We start from the raw sequence: 18,662 nt of genomic DNA on the forward strand, positions 1-18,662 counted from the left end.
GGCTCCGGGCCCCGGAGGGGCTCCGGCGGGGCGGCACCGCCCCGGGATGGCGAGCACGGGGCGAGGGCGGCGGCTCCCCCGCGGGCGGGAGCGGGGCGGCCCTGGGCCCGGCACCAGCGGCCTCGCGGCGGGAGCGCCGGGGAACGGGGGAGAAGGGGCAAGCAGCCGTTACCTGCGCGAGACGGATCGCGCTTCCCGCCGGCTCGGCTCCCCCCCCGCCCCCCCNCGCCGTTCCTGCCGTGCCGTCCCTGCCGTGCCGTGCCGTGCGCGGCCCGAGCTCCTCCCGGCGGCGCCGCCCTCACCTGCCCCGGGATCCGCCCGCGCCCCGCTCCGCTCGCTGCGCCGCCTCGGGCCGGCTCTGCAAGATGGCGGCGCTTCCGGGAGAGACCACGGCGGGCGCGGCGTGGGGGGGCCCGGGCTGTGCGCCCGCCCCCCCCGCTCCGCCGGGCGCGGCGCGGCCCCGACGCACATGGGGGTGGTGGAGGCGCTGGGCGCCGGCGCGGCGCGGCTTCTCTTCTACCCGTCGCTGCTGTACACGGTGGCGCGGGCGCGGCTGCCCGGGTCCCGCCGGCCCTGGTTCCACCGCATCGACCAGGTCGTGCTGCTCGGAGCGCTGCCGCTGCGGGGGCGCATCCGCAGGGTAAGGCGGGCGCAGCGGGGCGGGCCGGGCCGGGAGGAACGGAGGTCCCTGACGGTGCCTGTGCCCGCAGACAGTGGCGGAGGAGAACGTGCGCGGCGTGGTCACCCTCACCGAGGACTACGAGACCCGGTTCCTCTGTTTTTCTCCCCAGGTGAGCCCCGGGATTGCTGGTGTGTCCCCCCGCCCAGGTCTCTCGCCGGTCTGTCCCGGCACAGGTGAGGCTTTGGCCGCCTCCTGCCGTCATCCCGGCAGCCAGCGCCAAGTCCTGGGGCAGCAAAGACGGGACTACTCGTACCTAAGCCGATTTTAAAAACGATGCGAGAAACCAGTAAAACGTGAACGTGCGAGTGAACTGCAGCTACAGTGACAGGGAAAGACAGGGAGCATGGAACATCACTATACAGAAATGCCTTTGGGTTGGGAAGAGATCCTCTTTTCCTTTAGCTGAAATACATTTTTTCAGTCCCCTTTAACTACTACCTTCTGATGACCAGGACTGATGTTTTCATACATCTGATTTGAAGGATTGATGTTCAAAGTCTGTTTACAGCCTCGGTGAATTTCCCAGCTGTCTCAAAAAGTTCTGAGTTTCAGTAAAAAAAACAACCCAAAAGTTCACTGACCAAATCTGCTACGTCTGTTACAGGAATGGGAGGCAATGGGAGTGGAGCAACTGCGTCTTAGCACTGTGGATCTAACTGGAGTTCCCACCTTGGAAAACCTGCAGAAGGGCGTGGAGTTCATCCTGAGACACCGGGCCCGCGGTAACAGTGTCTATGTGCATTGCAAGGCAGGACGCTCCCGCAGTGCCACCATGGTGGCAGCATACTTAATTCAGGTCAGGAGTCTCTGCCAAATGGGGTGAAATTTCATTTAAAAATGGAAATAAAATGCAGACAACCTTTATAGTTTACACTTGCTCAGGACACCTGAGCATGTACAGGTTAATATTCCATGATTTTACAAAGCTTGGTCACCCATTTTAAGAGAGGCCTCAAACTTACCTTGTTTTGAATGCAAATGCAAATTTTGAATTATTCTGCTTTTCTTAATTCTTTCTGTGGAGAAACAGATTGAGATGGGAATAACAAGTCACTCATGACCACAGGTTCACTTAGCAGATAAACATATGTTTTTGTTGTTCTTATTTTCTCCTTGGTTCACTGGAGTGGTGAGCCTTCCTATGCTTTTCCATAAATACAATTCAGGATCAAGAGAACTGACTTGTTTTCTGAGTTCCTCTACCAACCCAACTGGGGAAGCCAACAGTAAGAACAAAATCCCGCCTGTGGATTCTTCCATTGGTGTTACTAAGCACTTCCTGGAAAATTTGCCATTACTGTTGAAAAGAAAACTTTCTCACTAAGTGCTGAAATGCAATGAGAGTACCAGTAGAATTTTTTAAAAAAAATTTTTAAAAGCAAGCTGGACTTTTGCTCTGGTTTAGTGGGGCTGGGACAGGAAACTGTTCACAACATGAAGGAACAGTGAGCGAGACGGAAAGTGGAGGGCCCAGGCAGCAACCATTCCTCTATAACTGAGGGACACATTTAATGAATGTGTGACTTGCAGGCCTCTCTGAGAGCAACATCAATAAACCTAAGGGGCAAAGCTGCACCAAACTGTCTAACACCTCTAATATTGCCCGTAGCCTCCAGGAGGGTTCCATTAACTGGTGCAAAGATGGAATGGGTTTTCACTTGCTGGGTTTCTGCCTTTTCAGCTGCATCACTGGAGCCCTCAGGAAGCAATAGGGGCCATTGCCAAGATTCGTCCCCACATCCTCATTCGACACAAGCAAGTCCAGGTCCTGGAGAAATTTCACAAGAACATGGTCAATGGGAGAACTGCATAACTTAGTAAAAACTAATCAGAATCAAAATCCTCATTTCAGCTGCTACAAAAAAAGTTTTTATGAGCTAACAAAAGCTTAAGGGTTTTCATTCTTGACAATCAATAAAGAACATTTTACAGTAAAGGGGAAATAGGGCTGTTTCATTAAAGCTTTCTTTCCTTATGGCTAATATCCTGCATCTCTTGGAGTCCCACAGTTCTTTTCCGTGCATCAGTGCCGAGCAGAACTGCAATCCACAGAAAGTTCAAAAATATTTGTATTTGAAGCAAAGAGAAAAAACCAAAATACTTTGTCTCAGTAGAGACTTTATTCAGATTCTTACCCAAAGGGTTACAGTGCCAACAGAGAGGGGTAGGAGGAAGTTCTGTTTTTTCACCAACACTATGTTATAATTACAGGTGGGGATTTTCTGTACAGTAAAGGAAGCCAATGCTCTAAAAATTATCTCCCTCTTTATGCTAGGTGATGACAGAGCATTAAGCAAGTACTCATTTGGTTACCACTCCTCTAGGAGAAGTGCTGAATGTAACCTAAGGGTCCTGGGGTCAGTTTTGGAATCTGTCTGCCAGGCCCTCCTTCTGCAATAGGACACAGGAATGTTTAAATGGGGCATCCCTGGGGGACACAGTGCACGTCTAACTCTGTGACGGACACAGCAGCAACACGCAGTCTCCTAGGCAGTTAAAACTAGCAGTCTGGGCCAAGGAGAATGTTCTCCATATGCCACAGGATTTTTTAGTGGTGGATTGGTTCCAGGCTAAAATAGCCACTTGCTGCTGTTTGGGCCTCAAATGCAAGCAGCTTACCATCAAGGAATCAAAGTAATAGTATTTAGTCCATCTGAAATCTAAGATACAACAGTTCAATATGGTTGTGACAGTGCTATGTAAAAGAATAGGCCCACAGTCAGAAAGCCTGTACTTCCTCTGCACAGGTACAGAGGATGGGGTCTTTACTGGATGTTGTGAGCTTGTAGTAATTGGGACTGGTGCTGAGGGTCGTGGGTGTAGCACAGCAAGACACTGTTGCAAGACACTGTTGCTGTCTTACTATCACTGGGCCTGTTTAGGCCAGGACAAACTGCAGGTTAGTGAGCAGCACTTTGATGCCACTTGTGACTGTTACAACAGAGGTGGCTGGGTTAAGTTTAAAAGTATTTGCATCACCCTTTTTATAGCGGTCGCGAAAGACATAGATGCTGCCATTGCAGCTGGCAATTTTCCAGAGGGATGGTACTGAGCTCCAGGCATCTGGGAGGCACAGCCGGGTGAAGCTATCCAGCAGTGGATTGTAGCAGAGCAGTGAATCCCCCTCGGCCACAATGAACACCACATCCTTGTGCACAGCAGCGTGCATGCACCCTGCGAAAGGCAGTACGTATGGCTTCACGTGGCATTTCTCTGTGTTGGTATCATAGCACTGAATGAGCCGAGAGGGCTTGGTGAAGAAGTCTAAGTCATTTTCCTCCCCACCCAGCAGGTAAATGACACCATTAAGGTTCACCCCTGCAGCTCCAGAGACTGCCACTTCCAACTGGCTGGTCTCTGTCCAGACGTTGTCTCGTACTCTGTAATATATGACAGCATTAGAGAGAGTGTCCTGTAGAGTTTTCCCCCCCAGTGAATATATTGCATCTTTGCTTGGCACAGAGACGAGGGTGTGCTGGAGCCGGTCACGGGGCAGAGGAGCACACCATTCCCAATCTATAGTTGCATTGTTGCATTTCCACATGCGCCGTGGAATGGAGCCACCAACGACATACAGGTCACTACCGTGCTTGCAGGCCGCGGTGATCTGGTGACACAGGCTGTTCTGGCCACTCACACTGATGGAGTCATCGTCAGCACAGTGCAGAGAGACAGCGAGGGAATGTGTACGTGATGACTCCTTTCCAATCAGGTAGATGTGAACATTTTCTCCAATCACCTGAGCGAAAGTAGAAGTTTGTCAGCAGAATTAGATCTGTTCACACAAACATCAGTGATGCTCGAGACTGAATTTTTCAGTTTAGTACCCACCTGTGGGCCTGAGGTATGTAACCTCCTTCCCAAGTCCTGCCACCCTAGAACATTCAGGATTCAGAGCCTCAAGGCCTTTTCAAGATACCTTTCATATCTGACACAGTAAAATAGCCACAGATGTCACTTGTACACAAGTGTTCACGGTTCAGGTAAGGGCCAGTTACATCACTGATAAAGTGCAGTTGTTACAAGGGGAATGCCAAATAGATTTCTGAACAGTTTATTTGGTAAATGAGATGAAGTAAGTTATGTGTGGCACTGCACCTATCACCAGTGAAAGCAGTTTCAGGTTAAATGAAAAAAAAGCTGTCAGTGGGGTTGCTATTTATGACACTGAAAGTATCCTCTCACAAGCACCATGAATTTCAATGACATTTGTGTTTTGTGACTTTCAAGTCACACCTGTGAGCAGAATACCCTCCCCTGAGAAGTGTGAAACCAGAAAGCGCCACATCAGCCCCAGAACGTAATGTCTTTTTATACCTTCAGACTTGATCGCAGAGTCTCCGAAAAGCCTGCTCGCTCCTCCTTGTTGAAGTTTATCCAGGTTTCTATGGCAACTGTTGGATTCTGAGAACATGGAACGCCATCTGCAGTTCGGGGACAGAAAGGCATTTATGATATCTAGACAAAGGTGTACATACTCAGGAACACCCTTTTCCTGCAGCTGCCTCCCCCCCACTCCCACCACAAAACCTACTTTCTAGAGACGAAAAATAGACAGAGGTGTTTACAGATTTTGTCAGGCATGATCAGCACTGCCAGCCAGCCAAATACATTAAATTAATTTGGGTAACTATAACAAGACTTATAGTTCTTACATAGACTTATAGTTCTTATATAGACTTATAGCTGCAGATCTTAAGCACTTTGGATGAGTTTCAGCAATCTATTCAGGAATCTATGACCAAGAGAAATAGGACAGGAAAGAGAACTTACATGCTGTGTGATGATGACAAATACTTTCTTATTTAATCATTTAGGCAAAAAGATTCTGTTACTGAGAATCTCAGCACCTGCCTTTCTTTCTGGCTGGTCCCAGAAACCCGTCTAGCAAAAGTCATCTACAAAATACGTCTGAGCACTGTCAGGCAGCTGACCCTCATGACTGAACATCTGGTGTTGCTGCTATCCTCTTAACATTTGGAAATCCCCAGTGAGCTACTAGAGCTTTTCTAAGCTGTGTGACAGTAGCAAACACTCCAGAGACTGCATCAGATTTATATCTCTTTCCAGACATAACTGGAAGTTTTGGTTAAACCACAAATCATCCTCATCAGTACATTACCTAAAAGATTTTAGGTATTTCCTTCCAGTTTGAAAGCCAGCAATTATGCCTGTGTTCCTTGAGAAGCTTCCCTATGAAGACTCTCTTTTTATAGTCTTTTCTCATGACAAACTCTGAATTCAATGATGCTGAAGGCACCATACAAATTCCAATGCTTTTCTCTATAGTGGAAGGCAGCAGAAAAAGTGTGGCACAAAAGCAGGTATTTCAACTCTGTTTAAAAGGATTCCCACAAGCTAACTCTCACATGAAGTGCCTAAATGGAAATTTTTTTTTTAATTGGTCCTAGAGTGCAACAGAAGGTAAAATTAAAAGAATTATTATTTCATTAAATTAATTTTAATCCTTGCCACTAAAAGTTTCCTCTATTTAATTACCCATTAACTAAATGAAGATGCAGGAAAGCAAAATAAAAGGATTTTTCCTACCAACAGTAGGGAAGTATTTCAGATTTTAATCCATTTTATGAGCTAAGTTGTAGCAAAAATGCTGGGTAACGTGATTCTACATATGAAAATAGATGATGCATGGAAAAAAGATACTGAGCAATTGTTTTAATTTATGACCACAAGTGCTAAAGTCCATAGTCCTAAAACTGTTTTTTCTGTGGAATCCCTAGAAAAAAATTAAAGGTGATTGACCTCTACAGTTTTATTTCATGATTTTAGTTTTTTTAAATGAACTTGTGACTTACTTAAAAAACTTTGGCTAGATAGTTATCAAAATTACTCTAAGTTTATCACAGTTTTTGAGCTATCAGTACTCAATAGGTTTTTGACTGTAAATTTCTTTAGATACAATAGAGGTAATTTAATGCAATATCTATAAATACTCTCATATGCATAACATCAACTCTAAAGGCTAGTTTAGGTCTTGTGGATAGATTTGCCAGTGTTCCAATGAAGCTAGTCATGATAGGTTTAGTTTTGCAACTGCATATAAAACACATGACACACGAAGTCTAGCTAGTTACTCAGTTACAAAGAGTAATTAAAAGCAAGAAAGAGGCACATTTGGATGTATGAGCTCCTTCTACGTTCTTGTTTCCTCTAGCAATGATACATAACTGCAGAAGAATGGACTTGTGACTGCAGCTTCCTGGAGAGTTAACAAGTACTGACCGTACCTACTAGGGCGGCAGATCTTTAAGGACTGGTGGAAACTGGACTAAGTTGTTTATGCGTTGACATGTCCTTCACAACTCTGAGTCATGGCATCCATTACTGGGGAAGGCTATTACCTTTAGAAGAAGGGCAATTACTGTACTACTCAAGATGTTACAATGCCTCTATTTCAGTCAGTTGAGTGCCTAAGTAATCCTAATAATTATATACAATTGTAAATAACACTAAAATATGTGCTTAAGCCTTCTTACAGATGTTGAGTTATTGCACTACTATGTTAAATGTTTATGAGCTAAAGGGATAAAAAATACTTTCATCAGATGTGTATTTTTGGAGTGGTGAACGTTCATCACTCCAATGGTGAAGCCAGTGCTTCTTTATTTTACTTTTAATGCAAACAAAATTACAACAAATTGTTGGAAACTGGGTTTAAAAAATGTGTGACACTTCTAACCTGTTGACTCAGGAACTGCTGTGAATGTCCGGCATCCTGTATGTCCCTTTTCTATAGCTTAGATGTTTCATGTCCAGTAACAATTAATAGTTTGGGGCTTTTTCTGATAAAGGTATCCAGAATGTTTTGCTCGGCCTTGCTTAGCTAAGTCTCTGAATAGGCAGTGATTATGAAAATTTGTATCTTTCCATCTATTTCATTCACTACCTGACCAGACTCTGAAAGTCTCTTTCTACATCCACATCCTAGGTAGTTTCAAGAACTCCTTACCTGTAAGGATGTCTGTCAGCAGGCGGAGAGGCAGGTGTAGGAACTCCTCTGTCTCCTGCAGCTGAGACAAATGTGACTTTGCACAGTGTTTGGCAGCTGTGTAGAGCTCCATGTCACTGTGTTGATCTGCCAACCACATGACCTGCAGACAGTTTCTAACCTGCACCGTACGGGCCAGAAAACGGGAGCACTCTTCAAAAAGGGCAGTCAGCTGGTACATGTCTGCCACTTCATAGGTTTCCTGCAACTCCTCTGCCCTCAGCTTTACAGTTCCATGGTAAATATAGTCCACAAGGAGCTGAAAGACACTCTCACTAACATCCTGCAGCTCTATCACCCGGTTGTGGGCCTCCTTTAGGTTGGAAGTGAACATAGAACGAAAAAAGCAGCTCTGAGCTGAGAGGACCAAACGGTGCAGCTGAAATTCTTTGCCTTCCACTGATATTGTAACATCAGCAAAGAGCTCATCCTCCAAGCATAATTTCATAATACCCTGGGCCACGCGGCCCGAGTGGGAGCGATCAGTGAAGGTGTAGTTCACAAAGTAGTTTTCTTCTGCAGAGGAGCCTCCAGTCTCTTCTGACGAGTCCATGGTGCTGCACAAATCAGACCTCCAGCAATCTGTAAAATCACAATAATTATACAGCTTTCTCTCACCACTAACAAGATTATGCAGTACTTCAGGGTACAGGGAAAAATCAAACATATTGGTAAGAGTCCAGCATATTTCGACTTAACATAAATAGCACAGCTTGAGCTTCAGAATCTCAACCAGCAAATGAGAAGTTGGCATAATTAAAATTATAATATATACCAAACTTCCAGTACAGTGAACATCACACCCCAGCAGGTCTGGGAGACGTGCATTCTTTTCACCACTCATTTCACTGACACAAAGAAATGCAGCAAGTTATTCAAGTGGAAAGTCCAGCAACTGCCCTAGGAAACTTGCAAAGCCAAAAAAAGCAGCAGCAGCATGGCTGGACTAGATGTGAAAAGGATTACAGCATCATACTAAAAAAGAGCACAGGCAGCAGTTCATCTCATCAGGAGGTGTTAATTACTGTCAAAACCCAATGATGAATCTGTATCAAGATGAACTTGTTTTTACCAAAAAGATGCACAAGATGTCGGCCTGACATAACCACCAGTCCTTCCAACTAACCAAATGAGATAACTGATGGTTATGCTGTTTGTTAACGTGCCAGTCAACTTCAGCATGCAAAACAACATTTCAGATGTTATTAGAGACCGCTTCCCACGTGGAAAGGGGATCAAAATTTAAAAGAAAACACTTTTTAGCAGGTACCATGGATGTCTGCAGTGCCCCAGGTAGTTTGTGGGTCAGAAAAGCTTCTGAAACACAGAAGGACTACTACAGCAAGGAGCCCTTTTTCACCATGGCTCTTGACAGCATTAGGAGCAGTTGCCTAACTGCATTCATTTTAGACTTATTTTTACAACTGACCTACCAGCCATGATGTGTAATATCAGAAATTTCTTCAATTAATAATGCACATTATTTCAAGAACAATGTTTCACAAAGATGTGATTTTTTTTTCTCTAGCAGATTCATAGTTACTCTTCCATGGTTTACCTTGTCAAACATGCATTTTCTTACAATTACTCTGCTTGATCAGGCGGGCTCCTAAGTTCTTTGCTCAAATTCTGTTCATGGGAAGTAGTGTCTACATCCCTAACTGGCTGGACAAATCCATCTCATCTCTGGTGATAGCCTGCCTTAATTATATTCTAATCTCGATTTTACAGCAGTTCTGGTCTGTCTGAAAAGTACCTATATATTAGTCTGTAAGAGACAGAGGAACTGCAGTCAGCATAGAACACATCAGTACTATTTTTCCAGCTTTACAAAGTATAAGCCTATCCTGCAAATTGGCTTCCACTTTGGTTAAAGCTCTCTATCCATACAGTCAAGGTGCTTAGGAGCTTCAGCCCAGAATGCAGAAGAGACCACACAGAGCACCAGGATATGGACAGATGAACTATTCTGCCCCCTTGGCATGGAAGAATCAGCTGCCCACACTGCCCTGCACAACTCCCAGAGGACTGATGCCAAGTCACAAAAGAAATGCCAAGAAGCAGCTAAAAACTCCACAAATCTCACGCCCTCCTGCAGACTCGCAGACAGAGCTCCCCTTTGCACCCATGGTGTCTCTGCTATAAAGAAAGAGGCATGCAGGACAGTTAACTGCCTCATAAAGCCAAATCGTATGCTCCATGCATTCCATTGGCCTAGCTATCAGTGACAGTGGTTTAACCAACAGCTAGTACACCTCCATCACAGAATCACAGAATCACTTAAGCAGGAAAAATCCTCTGAGATCATCAATGCCAACCTATGGCTGAACACCACCATCTCAACGAGACCATGGCGCTGAGTGCCACATCCAGTGTGCAACACCTCCAAGGAAGGGACAGCAACACCACCACCTCCCTGGGCCGTCCATTCCAGTCTCTAATCATCCTTCCTAATGTCCAGCCTAAACCTCGCCTGCAGCTTAAGCCTGTGTTCTCTCACCCTGTCGCTGGCTGCCTGGGAGAAGAGACCAAGCCCCAGCTGGATACATCCTCTTTCAGGCAGCTGGAGAGGGTGATAAGGTCATCTCTGGGCCTCCTCTTCTCCAGGCTAAACTAACAGCCGCTTCTCATAAGACCTGTGCTCCAGCTTCCTTCTTTCCTTGCTTCTGACAGGGTCGCAGATGCCACGGCGGCGCCCGGGATGGGAGAACCCTTAAGCACAATTGACAGCGACCCCGCGGTCCGGGGCGGGGAGAAGGCAGGAAGGGAGGCTGATCCTCGGAGAAACGCAGACTCTCACCAGGGCCGCGCTGACGCTGTGCAAGGCTCAGCGCTGGCTCAGCCCGGGGGCTGCCGGGGTCCGCCGCCCTCCGCGCCCGCACCTCCCGGCGCTCGCTGCTCCGTCCCCGGGCCGGCGGCCGCGCCGCTCCCCCGGCCGCGCCGCGCGGCACCCACCTGCGGCGCCTCCCTTCATGCCGCCGCCCCGGGCTGCCCCAGCGGCTGCTCCCGGCCCTCACCCTGCGCCAGGCGCCGCCGGGCACTCGTCGATTCCGCCTACCGACCCGGAGCCGTCCCCGGGAAGCTCTTCGCGCGCTTCCGCCCCCGGGGGAAGCGCGGCGGCGGCGGCGCTTTCCGCTTCCGCCCCGTGCCCTTGCCCGTCCGTGTCCCGGCGGGATGTGGGCGGCGGCGGCGCGGGGCCTGGCGCGGGCCGCGCTGCGAGGTGAGGCTCGGGCGCTGTGCCGCGGCTGTACCGGGGCTGTAACGGGGGCTGGGGCCGGGCCGGGCCGGGCGGTTGGCGGTGGTCGATGAGACGTGTCCGTTTCTCTCCGCAGCTGGCGCGGCACCGGCGGCGGCACGGGCCCGGCTGGCGGGGAGCTCCGCCGCGGACACTCGCCGTAAGTGCGGGGCCGGTTTGGGGGCGCGGGGCGGAGGGGCCCGAGGCGTGCGGTTGTGCCGCTGCCGGCCGGCGGGAGGGCACCGAACCGGCCCACGGAACTTCGTGGGCGGTGGAACCGCTTTAGTGAGCCTTCGGGAAAGGGTTGGTCCGGTTACCCGAAAATCCCAGTTGCGCAGAAAAGCGGCTGTGTTGGTAACCGTGCTTGCTCTGGGTTCCTGTCTGCATCCTCTCTCACATGCAGGGCCCAGCCTGTTTTTTCTGTGCAAAGCTGTGCCTGGGCAACAGCTTCATAGCCCCTCATCTCCCTGACCCTTAAGGGCTTTTGTTGTATCAGTGAAGAAACCCACCCCAGCAACGTGAGCTGCAAGAGTGTTTTGATTACGAGGGGCTTGCTTAGATGTTGACACATCCAGCAAAGTCAGAAAACAAGGCCCTTTCTAGACCCAGGTTGAATGACATGAGCGGTTCCTAAGTTCAGATTGTTCTGTCACCCCTGCTGCCCTGTTTTTCATCTGGCTATTTACTTCTCCATCATCTTGTTGAACAATTCATGCTGCTCTTTAGAGCTGACTAAATTTTAGCACTGACACAAATTTCCTTCATTATCAAAGTGTTTAGTTCCACCTTCTGTGTAACACAAGTATGTTGCTATAGCATAGATTCCGACAGATGGCTAGACTGGTTAAAGGGAGTTACTACTCTTATTTCTGTAGCGTTCTGTATTCCCTGTCATAATCTTAGAAAATTTATTTTTCTCCTTAGCTACTGTCAGACCAAAAAATGAAGCAGAACAGAAGCAGCTATGTGCTTTTGGGGAGTACGTGGCTGAGATTCTGCCCAAGTATATCCAGCAAGTACAGGTAGGTGCTGTTCAAGAAATTGTTCTTGTGGTGGGACAAGATCCAGCAAACACACCACTTTTTTGTTACCTGTTCAGAGAAGTTGTTCTGGGGAAGAAAAATGGTCAGAATTCCATGAAAAGTACTGCTGGTTTTAATCCCCTTGATCTGATGCCTTTTTGTGTCTGCTGTGTCTCTTTGTTTGAGCGTTCTGCTGAAATCAGCATCACGTTTGGTCCTGTTGGTGTTTGTACTCATGCGCTTTCCAACTGTTCTGCTTTCATCAGGTGACCTGTTTCAATGAGCTAGAACTTCTGATCCATCCAGATGGGATCATTCCCGTCCTGACCTTCCTTCGTGATCACACCAATGCCCAGTTCAAATCCTTGGCAGACCTGACTGCCGTTGATGTCCCATCTCGGCAGTACCGCTTTGAGGTAGGAAATGCTCACAGGTGCAGTACTTGTGCTGATGGCTGTGGGTGCTGTTGCAGCTTTGACCACTTTCTTTGGTTTCTGGCTGTGAGAAGAAAGTTTCAAGAGTAGATAGAATTCTTTAAGTCAAAGGCCTCCAGCTGCTGAAGAAGTGAAATATTTTTTAAATTCACTATTTTTCTTTCAAAAAATCAAGCTGGTAGACTCATTGAAATAATAGAAATATAGACCCTAATTTATTCATCTTTTCCAGTCACCAAGGCAGTATCAAACAAGGCTTTAAAACTCCTTACAAATTTTTGGGATCGTCTTTTCAGTCTGCTTGTAGTATGTCATAAACAGCCTTTGTACTAGACTTCATCACCATAGATGTTGGAAATGTTCCCTGGTATCCAACTCACTTGCTGAAAATTAAGTGTATTTTTTCTTAGTTTTCTCCCACAGATAGTAATTGCAAGAGTGATTGATGGCCATTTTCTTTGAGACAGACCATTCATTGTCAAGTGTTTCTCTCTTTAAGATTTAGTATCTCTCTTTAGTTCTTTGTCATCAGTCATGTTGTCTAAGTCTCTCACAGCTTTTGTCACACTCCTAAGGACCAAAGTGATAAGCTTTGGAACCTCAGTTGTAGGAGTGTCTTTTAGTGGCCAGCTCTGAAGTGCTGAATGCGATCCTGCTCATAAAGAATATTTGAAATAATCCTTGTGTGGCTTTGCTTAGGCAGTGGTGTACTGCAAGGAGGTCCATAAATGCTGCCTGTTCTCTGCCTCAGATTGTGTACAACCTCTTGTCGCTGCGCTTCAACAGCCGGATCCGTGTGAAGACGTACACCGATGAGCTGACACCCGTCGACTCAGCAGTGCCTGTGCACAAGGCAGCAAACTGGTATGAAAGAGAGGTGAGTGCTGGTGTGCTTGGGAACAGAGTTGTCTTTGTGGAGAGAGGCTGTATTTTCCCAATTTAAGTGATTCCCCAACGCCCTCAGGAAGAAGGAGAGAAGTGTTTCCCTGGCTGCCTTTTCAGAGTAGGAGATAAAATGGTGTTTGATTTGCTTTTGAATGAATTCCTGCATCAGTTTTGCTGGCGCTGTACAAAGCCACGCATGTAACTGAAATTTTATGGACATAACACATGCAGGTTTTTGGGTTTTGTTCAAATACAATTCAACTAACTTGGCTCCCTTTCATTTAGGTTTGGGACATGTATGGTGTTTTCTTTGCCAACCACCCTGATCTAAGGCGAATCCTCACAGATTATGGGTTTGAGGGCCATCCATTCCGGAAGGACTTCCCACTCTCTGGTTATGTGGAGGTAGGAGATACAGTCATGTCTAAAGTTACCAGGTCTCTCCAATGATCTTTTCTGAGTTCCAGTACAAATATGGGATTGCTTTACAATTACTTGTCTGTATTCCAGAGGAGTTGTATAAATCTGCATAGAAATTTGAATTATCACACAAAATATCATCCATAATAAGGCAGCCTAAGGCTGCAGAAATTGAGCAAATGTTATGTGCTGTATACCAAACATACTTGTCAGGCAGAGAAAGTGCTTCTGCTTTCAGAATGTTTTCTGGAAGATTAAATTTCCACTGCAAAACTGAGATGTCTAGAAGGATAAAGGACTGAACCCTTCTTGATTCAGTTGGAACTTCATTTTGTTGAATGTTTGTAGGCCCAGATTATAAAACTGATTAAACTGACTCTTGCTGTTTACCATTTACCTCTGTATGCCAACCACAGGTGAAATGAGAGTGTTTGGTATCTGTCTAGTTTCAAGTGACTGCCCTGTAGGAGCAGGTGTATTTGGTGTAGTGTTAAGACTGAGCTGAGTCTCAGAAGGAAACAGTGAAGTTCTGCAAAAAAGAGGCTGTTTTAAGAAATACAGAAATAACAGAATCCTGCATGCAAGGGTAAGGCAGCATCTCCTCAGCTGGGGTTCAGAGATCTGGACTGGCACAGTGAGGGTAAAGCAATCCATCAGAAGTATCTGGTACTCACCTGCATTCCATCCTGATTGTCTTCTTTTTCTCCCATTTTTCTGAGTGTTATGCAAAAAGTTAGAACAACTAAAACCACACAAATGCCATATTACAAAGATTCATGAGTGTAGTCCTCAGCCATGCAGGCCCAGGATGGGCCATCATGTTTCAGTGACTCAGGAGGAATTCCTTTGTCAAATGACATATTAAATGTGCTATTGCACGTGAACTTCATGTGGACTGTTAGGGTGGGTGTTCCTAATTCTGGGTGCTTAGTCATGGCACTTGAGGGGCATGGCAGCAAAGCAAAGAGGAGGGTTTTCCTGGACACTCCAGAGATCTCAGTTGCATCTGGAGAGCTCTTGTGAAGTAATGAGGAGAGCTGAAGCTGTGGCAGAGGCCTGTGGGCCTGTGTTTTCCCCATGGGTGAGTAGAGTTGTCTGCACAGAGGGTGGTCTGGGTCATTACTGTCTCACTGCACAGCAGACATGCTGCAGGAGCAGGGTGCAGATGATGGCCTGTGTCCTTTGTGCTGTCCCAGGTGCGGTATGATGACGAAGTCAAACGGGTGGTGGCAGAGCCTGTGGAGCTAGCTCAGGAATTTCGCAAGTTCGATCTGAATAGCCCGTGGGAGGCATTTCCTGCCTATCGTCCAGCTCCAGAGCCCCTGAAAATAGAAGCAGGAGCCAAGAAAGAAGATGCCAAATAGCAGCAGAAGGAAGCAGATGTGCAGCACCATCCTTTCTGTTCCAATATAGTATTTATAATAATAAAAATTGATATGAGATGCTTGCCTGTTGTGATCTCGTGAACAATATTTTCAAACTAGATGAAAAGCACAAGGCTCTGGAATGCTGATTTACAGTCCTTATGACCCAACTGGTAGATGTTTAGTTGGTGCTTTGAATTGTAAATCAGGGGATTTGTCTTTTTGGTTTGCAATTGAACAGAGTGCAGGCATTGCCTGTGGCCCAGTGTTTCCTGAACACTACTACTGCCAGCAGTCCCTGCAGGTAAGCAGGTAAAAATCAGAACCTGAGCACTCCCTAGACACTGCACGGAAGCAGCTGTGGAGTTTGGACAATGGGACAACAGTTTCTTAGCTCCAGAATGAGTGTTGGGAAGGTGGTGATAATATGGCAAAAAGGCAAAGCCTGTAAATGCTACTAATGCAGTTCCTGTCAGGACAACACAAATGTATGTGGGTCCAGACCAAAACAATTATGGAAATCTCTATTGTTTCCATGGGAATTAGGTCAGTGCCTTTTTTCCCAACAGAAGGAGCTGCAGTTAACCTCTGATGTGATACTCCCTCAGTCTGGGTTTCACTTCATAATCAAGCAGTCTTTATTTTCTCCAGCATCTTCAGAGTGTGCTTTCTTTTTCCAGCCAAAAATATACCCCTCCCTTGTTTCATAGACAAGAGTCTGTATATTTTTGTCAGTATTGCAATTATTTTGAACTCTATGATACAACAGCATTACCACTTTCTTTGCTCTTAGGGAAAATCTCTTTTTTTTCCAAAAAAGCTGGAAGAATGCTGTAGTTCCAGTCCACCCACCACCTGTTTGAATGGGATTACATTACAGCAGTCATCAATTAATAATGTCCCTTGTCCTTGGTCCAGAAAATGCATAATGCTGTTCTGCACCAGAAAGCTGACAGACTTCATTAAGATCTGAACACTGTTGTATAAGAGACTTCATAAATTAATTCACAAACGGTTTGTAGAGAGTCCCTGAATTGATACTTAATATTTTAAATTCTAAAAGAACTAATTAAAATAGGGGTTTGGGAGAGGTTAGGGTATGGGATGGAGGAAGGGATACAAGAAGATTAGATTCAATTAAAAAAAAATCCTACTTGCTGTGACTAGAACGTGATCTCTTTCCAAGAATAAAGACTGAACTGTATTCTAAGAATTGGGTTTCATATTTGTTTCTGCCCCAGCCTTGTAAGCATGGGCTGGTTCATTTTTTTTTTAATTTATTTTTAAAGTTTTGTTTCAGCTGCTGTGGCCAGCAGTGTTTGGGATGTGACACAACAGTATTCTCTGGTTAAAATAAATACCATTTGCCACTCACCTTAAAAATTACAGCTCTACATGGGAAGGACAAGTGAACACAGATCTGCAGAAGTTTGGGGTTTTATGGAATTCTTAGCTCTGTTTTGGATCTGTCTTCAACTGAGCAGATTAAATAGGAAACAAACTCTAGTTCTTTCTACAAGATGTTCCACAGTTGGTTGTTTTCTTTGCAGTGGCTCTCACAGCATGCTGATGCCTATTGGGCAAGACAAAAGTTTCTGGTGCCACTTCTATCACCATGAAAATTCTTTATAAATCACATTTCCTTTCTGTGTGCTCCTTTATCTCAGGTTGCTTGAGACACCACACCAAGACTTATGGTCTATATATTACAAAAATTTGCATTTCCCAGTATGGTAAGTCAGTCTGATGGTAACAGGAAAACTAGGAAATTTGCCTTTTAAAATTAATGTTTGTAGAGAATTTGATCAACATCAAGAAATGTCAGACACGATGCCTGTCAAATTAGACATTATGCAAGGTTTGCCCAAGAATGTGTACCCTGGAAAAATAGCCAGCCCTGTGGGATCAGGCATTGGCTCCAGCACGTCTTCAATATGTGGAATAGTTGCAAGTAAACCTGAATCTCTTCTCATTAGTGAAGCCTGGGAGATCAGGAAGGCTGCAAGTTACTCACCTAGGCTCATTTTCCCAGGGCACAAGAGGTTGCACAGCCTCAGAGAATACTTGTGCACTCTGCTTCCTCTACTGCTCCTGAGCTCCAGAGGCCATTTTCCTCATGGAGCCTGCTCACTCTGGGATCCTTGTGGCTGTGGTTGGTGGACACTTGCTTTGTGCTGGACAAGGCTGTGGTCAACTTGGCCAAGCACAAAGCTGTCTTCCAAATCCTCTGTCCCTGCCTGTTGCATACTGCCAGCTTCTGCGGGGCTTGTTTGCCTGGGTTGGATTCCTCAACTGCAGGAGGATGTGGGATGAGATGTAAGTCAGATGTAGCTGACTTACAGACATATATACAGAAGAGAGATTTTCTGGTACTGAAGGGATAGATAGACTTAAGGCAATGACTCACAGTCACTGTGTTGAGCTTCTCCAGCTGAGTAGGTTTTGCTGGTGTTTTCCAGAACTCTGGCATTTCTCCCTACAGCCAGGCAAGCAGACTGTCCTCCCTGGGATGTGGCTATTGACAGTGTCTACCTACCTCAGGTGCAGTAGGTGCGGTGGGATGGGGCCCTCCCTGTCACTTTTATGCAGCTCATTACTCTTTCAAGCAGTAGATGCTGCTCACAAACTGAAACAAAAAGACAAGGAAAGCATCCTTGTAAGGACTGGCTGTACCTTACCTGGAAAATACCAGTATTACAGAGGTCCTATCTGGTTACAGTCAGTGCTTCACTCCTGCTTCCCTCAAGGTTTTCTTACTTCTTCCACTCCAGTAACTCAAACATCACCTTTCCCGGGAGTCACATATGTTCTTCTTCCTTCCCCTCTTTCTGCAATCTTCTTCATTCCCTGAGCATCTGCCAGACAACATCAGGCTGGGGAGCAATCTCCCCAAATTCCGGGTGAGACGATGGAAGCAAGCGGTTTCTTCAATTCCATTGAATTGAAGAAGGATTTCAATTCAAATTGAAGGAGAATTTACCTTTTGTGAATGTCCTATCTCCTTGAAGTCCTACTTCAAAGAAAGTCCCCTCCTAAAGAGGCTCTTCTGGCACCACACCTTGTGCCTCAATCAGCATCCAACCAGTTCCTGCATTTTTTGACCCCTCTTCTCTTGCTCTCATTTCCCATGTTTCTGCTTCAGGAGGTCAGGGTGAAAAAGAAGAAACCAGTCAAGTTGTCCCTGCATAAACCTGGCTTGTGACATTTTGAAACTGCTCCAGTAACAGACGGTATGGCCAGGGGAATGCAGAGTGGCAGGGCTGTGATCAGCTGTGAGTACCTGGCAAGGACAAAATCCTTCAGGAGGAGCAGGTGCACTGCCTAACATTGCAGTCGTACATGCAGGGGCTTTTTGTGCAGCTGTCAGAAACTCAGCCTTGTTTCTGTGCAAGTATTGCTGCTGTACAGACAGCTAAGGAATATGTTTATCATTCTAAAATGGTCTTTCTTTGCGGGATAGTGAGGTAAGTCTACAAAATTCCCCTAGCTCAGGGCAGTATCCACACTCATGCTTGTCCCTCATCTGCCACTGTGTCAGTCACCTGAGCACAGCCCCAAGGCTCCTCTCTCTCCCTCCCACCAACGTGGCTGTTCTCCTCTAGGCACTTCAG

General features: G+C 46.4%; 4 protein-coding genes across 19 annotated transcripts in view; 2 read left to right on the top strand and 2 right to left on the bottom strand.

Moving 5' to 3' along the window:
* CELF1 (CUGBP Elav-like family member 1) overlaps window positions 1–431 on the bottom strand; it is a 57,731-nt gene extending 57,300 nt beyond the window's left edge. For 5 of the 11 annotated variants that reach the window (XM_041459902.1, XM_041459905.1, XM_041459904.1 and 2 more), the window contains exon 1: window positions 173–193. The gene's annotated coding sequence lies outside the window, so the exon portion shown is untranslated. Of the gene's footprint in view, window positions 1–172; window positions 217–302 lie in introns of those variants that run through there. The other 6 variants (XM_041459909.1, XM_041459908.1, XM_041459903.1 and 3 more) reach the window with 4 other exon arrangements.
* On the top strand, window positions 431–2,666 carry PTPMT1 (protein tyrosine phosphatase mitochondrial 1). Of its 2 annotated transcripts, none has more exons than XM_041459914.1 (4): window positions 431–640; window positions 711–791; window positions 1,287–1,478; window positions 2,364–2,666. In XM_041459914.1, exons 1-4 carry the CDS (start codon window positions 470–472, stop codon window positions 2,493–2,495), a joined length of 576 nt encoding a protein of 191 aa, XP_041315848.1. In that variant the 5' UTR covers window positions 431–469; the 3' UTR covers window positions 2,496–2,666. The 2 variants fall into 2 exon arrangements, with proteins under 2 accessions (XP_041315848.1, XP_041315849.1); XM_041459915.1 differs by having other exon boundaries at window positions 1,287–1,404.
* A 114-nt stretch (window positions 2,667–2,780) lies between these two features.
* Window positions 2,781–10,826, bottom strand: KBTBD4 (kelch repeat and BTB domain containing 4). 5 transcript variants are annotated; one of them, XM_041459897.1, is made up of 4 exons: window positions 10,709–10,826; window positions 7,653–8,273; window positions 5,000–5,106; window positions 2,781–4,421 (listed from the first exon to the last, which is right to left on the bottom strand). In XM_041459897.1, the coding sequence occupies exons 2-4, from the start codon at window positions 8,242–8,244 to the stop codon at window positions 3,561–3,563; spliced, it is 1,560 nt and encodes a 519-aa protein (XP_041315831.1). In that variant the 5' UTR covers window positions 8,245–8,273; window positions 10,709–10,826; the 3' UTR covers window positions 2,781–3,560. The 5 variants fall into 5 exon arrangements, with proteins under 5 accessions (XP_041315831.1, XP_041315830.1, XP_041315833.1 ...); XM_041459896.1 differs by having other exon boundaries at window positions 10,647–10,769; XM_041459899.1 differs by having other exon boundaries at window positions 10,492–10,755.
* NDUFS3 (NADH:ubiquinone oxidoreductase core subunit S3) lies at window positions 10,789–15,129 on the top strand. Its single transcript, XM_041459913.1, has 7 exons — window positions 10,789–10,911; window positions 11,024–11,086; window positions 11,851–11,948; window positions 12,215–12,364; window positions 13,134–13,259; window positions 13,553–13,672; window positions 14,884–15,129. Exons 1-7 carry the CDS (start codon window positions 10,866–10,868, stop codon window positions 15,049–15,051), a joined length of 771 nt encoding a protein of 256 aa, XP_041315847.1. The 5' UTR covers window positions 10,789–10,865; the 3' UTR covers window positions 15,052–15,129.
* The last annotated feature ends 3,533 nt before the right edge of the window (window positions 15,130–18,662 follow it).

This window comes from Pyrgilauda ruficollis, unplaced genomic scaffold (genome assembly GCF_017590135.1).
Source record: "Pyrgilauda ruficollis isolate IOZ18807 unplaced genomic scaffold, ASM1759013v1 scaffold14, whole genome shotgun sequence".
NCBI lineage: Eukaryota > Metazoa > Chordata > Aves > Passeriformes > Passeridae > Pyrgilauda > Pyrgilauda ruficollis.

Bases quoted from the DNA above. Each gene is read 5' to 3' on its own strand.
- PTPMT1 (XM_041459914.1), top strand. From the start codon at position 470: ATGGGGGTGGTGGAGGCGCTGGGCGCCGGCGCGGCGCGGCTTCTCTTC. The intron at 641-710 runs GTAAGGCGGGCG...CTGTGCCCGCAG, and splicing joins TGCGGGGGCGCATCCGCAGG to ACAGTGGCGGAGGAGAACGT. The intron at 792-1,286 runs GTGAGCCCCGGG...CGTCTGTTACAG, and splicing joins TCCTCTGTTTTTCTCCCCAG to GAATGGGAGGCAATGGGAGT.
- KBTBD4 (XM_041459895.1), bottom strand. From the start codon at position 10,240: ATGTATCCAGCTGGGGCTTGGTCTCTTCTCCCAGGCAGCCAGCGACAG. The intron at 8,274-10,191 runs GTGAGAGAACAC...GTGATTTTACAG, and splicing joins CCCAGGCAGCCAGCGACAGG to ATTGCTGGAGGTCTGATTTG. The intron at 4,422-4,999 runs GTATAAAAAGAC...ACTTTCGCTCAG, and splicing joins CTCTGCGATCAAGTCTGAAG to GTGATTGGAGAAAATGTTCA.
- NDUFS3 (XM_041459913.1), top strand. From the start codon at position 10,866: ATGTGGGCGGCGGCGGCGCGGGGCCTGGCGCGGGCCGCGCTGCGAG. The intron at 11,949-12,214 runs GTAGGTGCTGTT...TGCTTTCATCAG, and splicing joins AGTATATCCAGCAAGTACAG to GTGACCTGTTTCAATGAGCT. The intron at 13,673-14,883 runs GTAGGAGATACA...GTGCTGTCCCAG, and splicing joins CACTCTCTGGTTATGTGGAG to GTGCGGTATGATGACGAAGT.